Source organism: Sinocyclocheilus grahami, unplaced genomic scaffold (genome assembly GCF_001515645.1).
Source record: "Sinocyclocheilus grahami isolate Dianchi unplaced genomic scaffold, SAMN03320097.WGS_v1.1 scaffold623.1, whole genome shotgun sequence".
Classification (NCBI taxonomy): domain Eukaryota; kingdom Metazoa; phylum Chordata; class Actinopteri; order Cypriniformes; family Cyprinidae; genus Sinocyclocheilus; species Sinocyclocheilus grahami.
The window spans coordinates 190,542-196,628 of NW_015505802.1; the positions used below are offsets into that span (position 1 = coordinate 190,542).

At 36.9% G+C, this 6,087-nt stretch overlaps 1 protein-coding gene across 4 annotated transcripts in view; it reads left to right on the forward strand.

The window, feature by feature from the left end:
* Positions 1-2,779, forward strand: part of LOC107557901 (1-phosphatidylinositol 4,5-bisphosphate phosphodiesterase beta-4-like) — a 50,865-nt gene extending 48,086 nt beyond the window's left edge. For all 4 annotated transcript variants that reach the window (XM_016241478.1, XM_016241477.1, XM_016241479.1 and 1 more), the window contains 2 exons: positions 2,510-2,611; positions 2,698-2,779. In XM_016241478.1, coding sequence (XP_016096964.1) covers positions 2,510-2,611; positions 2,698-2,764 — 169 coding nt within the window. In that variant the 3' untranslated portion in view covers positions 2,765-2,779. The remainder of the gene's footprint in view (positions 1-2,509; positions 2,612-2,697) is intronic.
* Positions 2,780-6,087: the final 3,308 nt, after the last annotated feature.

The window sequence follows — 6,087 nt, forward strand, 5'->3', positions numbered from 1 at the left end:
AAGGGGAATAATGTCTTGTATAAACAGGCTAAATACACACTGGAAAAGGAGATTGGAGTGGCAAAGAGGAATTATTCTGAAAAAACAAGGACTCCGTTCACTTCCAGCAACTCGGCATCAGTGTGGAAAAGTCTAAAAGAAATCACCAATTACAAGACACCATCCCCCAGCACTGTGGAGAATCAACACCTGGCAGATGATCTGATCACTGTTATCACTATCATCACTATCACTACCATCACTATCATCCCTGTCATCACTATCGTCACTATCATCACTGTCATCACTATCGTCACTACCATCACTATAATCGCTACCATCACTATTGCCACAACCATCACTATCGTCACTATCATCACTATCACTACCATCATTATCATCCCTGTCATCACTATCGTCACTGTTATGACTATCATCATCATCACTGTCATCACTATCGTCACTACAATCACTACCATCACTATAATCGCTACCATCACTATCGCCACAACCATCACTATCATCACTACCATTATTATCATCACTACCATCACTGTCATCACTGTCATCACTACCATCGCTATTATCACTATAATTGCTACCCTCATTATCATCACTATAATTGCTGCCATCACTATAAACACTACCATCACTGTCATCATTATAATCGCTACCATTATTATCATCATTATAATCGCTACCATCACTATAATCGCCACCATCATCATCACTACCCTCTCTATCATCATTATAATCGCTACCATCACTATCATCATTATAATGGCCACCGTCACTATCATCGCTGCCCTCACAATCATCATTATAATCGCTACCAATACTATCATCATTATAATCACTACCATCACTATCATCACTACCATCACTATCATCATTATAGACACTACCATCACTATCATCATTATAATCGCTACCATCACTATCATCATTATAAACACTACCATCACTATCATCACTACCATCACTATCATCATTATAGATGCTACCATCACTATCATCATTATAAACGCTACCATCACTATCATCACTATCATCATTATAAACACTACCATCACTATCATCACTACCATCACTATCATAATTATAAACGCTACCATCACTATCATCACTACCATCACTATCATCATTATAAACGCTACCATCACTATCATCATTATAAACACTACCATCATTATAATTGCTACCATCACTATCATCATTATAAACGCTATCATCACTACCATCACTATCATCATTATAATTGCTACCATCACTATCATCATTATAAACGCTACCATCACTATCATCACTACCATCACTATCATCATTATAAACGCTACCATCACTATCATCACTACCATCACTATCATCACTACCATCACAATCATCATTATAATCGCTATCATCATTATAAACGCTACCATCACTATCATCACTACCATCACTATCATCATTATAAACGCTACCATCGCTATCATCACTACCATCACTATCATCATTATAATCGCTACCATCACTATCATCATTATAATCGCTATCATCACTACCATCATTATCATCATTATAATGGCCACCGTCACTATCATCGCTACCCTCACAATCATCATTATAATTGCTACCATCACTATCATCATTATCATCATTATAATTGCTACCATCACTACCATCATTATAATTGCTACCATCACTACCATTATAATCGCTACCATCACTACCATCATTATAATCGCTACCATCACTACCATCATTATAATCGCTACTATCATTATCATCATTATAAACACTACCATCACTACCATCATTATAATTGCTACCATCACTACCATTATAATCGCTACCATCACTACCATCATTATAATCGCTACCATAACTATCATCACTATCATCATTATAATCGCTACCATAACTATCATCTTTACATCACTAATGTCACTGTCATCACTATCTCACTATCGTCACTGCCTGACGTATCATCACTATCATCATTACCGTTTTCTAGGTATACTCAGCACTAAAATATTTTATCAGCACATTGCACTTATATTCGAAGTAGTGAATTAGCAAAAATTGAAAATCTGGGAATGGAATCAACCTGTTTGTATTGTTTGTTCATGAAGAGAGCAGTGAGTGTAGTGTGTACTACGGTTAAGCGTAGTATGCTAATATGTGCTGAATCTGATTAACACACGACACTCGTATGAATATATTCATCTGGGCCAGTGTTCTCCTCTTTATAATGCTGATGTGGCATCTCATTAGGATACAGATACGAGGCCGGCTGCCATAATTAACAGGCATTAATGTTGCATGAGTCTCTGTAAGTCCAGGACAAGAGCGACCCGTCTATTCAGCTCAAGAGTCTTTATTAATTACACTGATAATTCCCCTCGCGTAAACCCGTTCTCCGTTTGTTCTGCATCCGTATCTCCATGACAAAGAGCCGTGACCCCTTGAGCATGAGATGATGTTTCATATTCATCACTGATTCTCTGGATTGTGTTCTGAACATGTCTGTATTGTGATCGATCAACAGGCAAAGCAAAGAGATGAAGGGCAATCAGGCGAAGATGTCGATGGAGAACAGCAAAGCCATCAGCCAGGACAAGAGCATCAAAAACAAGGCGGAGCGCGAGAGGTGCGACATGACACACGGATGGCACAGTGTGATTAATAAATCGTCATTTGTCACAGTTTAATAGGTTCGGTGTGTTTGTGTTGCAGGAGAGTTCGGGAGCTGAACAGCAGCAACACCAAAAAGTTCCTGGAGGAGAGAAAAAGGGTTGGTTGATGGTCTTTAGTCTTAGCTGATGCTTACGGCTCCGTTCTGTGAAGAATGGTTTTTGTTCAAGAGGTTGATGCAGTATAATTGCATTTGTCACAAGATTATTTTGTATTCGAGTTGCTTTACAATTAATCTAAGGAGTGTAAACAATCCCAAAATCTAAAGACAGACTTTCTGCGGGTCTTAACTCTTTCCCCGCCAAAAAAGGAATTTTCCTGGTTTCTGTGTTCTCGCTGTTACGCATCTGAATGAGTCTAGAATCACTTGATCAAAAACACAGACGAGGAAGACACAGAAACCAGCGATCTCATATGTAAGCATATGCATATGAAAAATAATACGATCATCAACACTAAACTGTCTAATGTTCCCGAGTGAAATGTGGATCCAGAAAGAGGTAAAGGACTGTGAAGCTTTGGGGAGTACTGATGGAAGCCATCTAATGCATCTTTGCTTTGATAATATTACTGAATATGATCCAGATGTAGTATTTGATACAAATGCGATCTTCTCTGCTTTTTGCTCAAAATGTTGCTTTTTATGAAACCTACCTACATTCAAGTGTTGATAAAAAAAAAACAATGCTTGAAGCTAGAATAAAACAGATTTTTTTTGTTTGAAAGTAGATGGTCTGATCTTTATTTTGATGTATTGCATGTTCATACAACAAAATATTCAAATTCAATATAAAAAAAAAACATAAAATTTTAGTGAAAATCAGCAAAAACGCTGGTGGTGGCTGGCAACTTTTTTCAAAAACGCTGGCGGAGAAAGAGTAAGAATCCGTGTATCATTTGATTATTCGTTTTTTGATTTAATATTGAAAGTAGAAAAATTAGAAAACGGCTCCTTTTTTTTTCTTTTTTTACAAAAAACGAGAATTCAGTTTAAATTTTCGTTTTTCGTTCATGGGTGGAAAAATGAATAAACCGCTTGAATATTTGATTTCTACATGTGGGCGGGAATTAAACACCCCTTTCTGCTGATTGGTCAGCTGAAGATCAAACCGTGCCATCATCAGTTCTTCTGCAGTATCACGCAGCAGAATAATAGTCCTCCGCTGCTGCAGGTGTACGGCTTAATAACCCATTTTATAAATTTCATATTTCTCTCATCAAACAGACTAATGAATAGCTCGACACAACTCGTACCGGGGCAGAGTCTAGCCAGGGCTTTCTTCTGTGTAGACCAGCAGTTCTTAAAGTGATAGGGGGTCCGAGAAATAATTAGCTATAGCCTAAAGTATTTCCAGACTGTAAAGTCATGCTTTTTTTTAATTGTTAAAAAAAAAAGTTAACCCCAGACCTGTACGTCATCTTACGTTTCATACAGTTGACAAATATGATGCAGGGCAACTACTCCATAAATGCAGTTATGCCTTAAAATTCAAGATACTGGGGCAAAAATGCTCCTGTATGAGTTTTTGTCTCATATTTATATCAAATGACAAGCGATATCACACGAGTGCTGTTTGTCCAGAATATAACGAGTGCAAACGTGATTTTCTACAACAGTAAATAAGAAGTTAATATTGTGTAATATTTTAAACACAAAATTGTCTGTTTTTGCTCAGTTTTGCCAACAAAAATATTACCTTTAAAGCCAGAGCAGAGCTGTTCTGCGTCTCCGAGCAACACAGTGGTGTTTAGTTTCTGAATGAATCCGCGTTTTGAACGAATCGAGTGAATCAATGATTCAAAGCCCCATTCATAAAGTGAGCCGTTTACTTCATTCCTGAATGAATCAGCCGTTTGAACGAATCGAGTGAAAGACTCATAAAGACATTTACCACCACCTGCTGGCAGTTTTAGTTTCTTATTTAGAGTATTATTTCATTTTTTTAAAAAGGGGGGAAAAACTTTAAAGGGAAAGTTCACCCAAAATTTTTAATAATGTCATTTACAATTGCTATCTTTTGTGGAACATAAACGAAGGTATTTTGAAGACTGTTGGTAACAGAGCTGTTTTGGTCACCAGTGACCTTCACTGCATGAACGAAAAAATCTGAGATGTTTCTCAAATTATCTTCTTTTGCTTTCCGTAGTTTATGTTAGGCCGATGTAGTCTAAACGTTTATGTGTAATACATTTTATGTTGAATCAAATCAAATATTTCTTTCTAAAGCTACTATTTGTAATGTCTACTTAATACTTTCTCATTTAACACAAAAATAGTTTAAAATAATCTTTTGGAGGTATTTTCACAGCCAAATGTAATTTGCGATAATCGACACATAATTAATTAGATTACATTTTTTAATCGACTAACAGCCCTAATGTATATATATATGTAGAGAGAGAGATTAGTTGTGTGTGTATATATATATATATACTAATCATTAGTTGTTATTAACCTGTTCATAACACATTCAGTTGAACACCATTGTTCTGGCTGTTCAAACACTGCTGAGCATCAGATCCTTTATTAACAGAGAAGCAGAGCGTTTCCTGTGATACTGAGCTCATTGAGTCTGATGATTCCATTAATGAATATTTTAGTAGTTACACTGATTTAGTTTGATGTCGAACATGACGAAAGTAACGGCCTGTGGTTCAGCGAGTCAAAAACCGTTCAGAGAGTGAACGAATCATTAGATTGATTCAGTGAGTCATCAGATGATTCAGTTGCCTGTGGTCTTCCTGTCATGTGACACATACTCGCCTCCTCCTTCCTTCCACGACATCCATTGATTTGAGAGACGAGAGTTTTTATAAATTGGCTGAATAAAGAAACTAATATACTGGGGCTCGATAACGGCTAAACTATTAATCACTGTTATTTTGCTCAAAAAACACAATCACGATTTTGTCATTTTAATGTTTTCACACTCTCACATAAGCACAACTCGAGCAAACATCAACTGGCATGCTTTGTTCACAGATTTAGTCGCAGCAAGCAAAGCACAATTTTCACTGTGAAAGAGAACAGACTCTATTATCTGAGCAGAATATCTGGGAAGAGTTTGTTCAACTCCAGCTTACATGTGTGCCGTGTTTTCTGCTCCTCTGCGTGTTGTCTGTAATGCAGAGAGAGTGTGAGCATGGTTGCTTCATGTGCAAGATAAAGTAAAACTCTGGCAGAAAAGGTATCGATTTAAGAGAAAAGCTCTGGCAAGCACAACCATGAAAGCTCGTTACCCAATGCAAGATAGATTAAAATGAAATATTTTCAGGATAAATTACGAGCAGGCAAATATCGCAGACGATTATGCGTACTAAATCAAGAGAAGCAGAAATCATGATTACATGACGATTTATCGTACAGCCCTACAAGATGCTAAACTACTGTTTAATGTTTTTTCCCCTCTTCATTATGATCTTCATTACAAC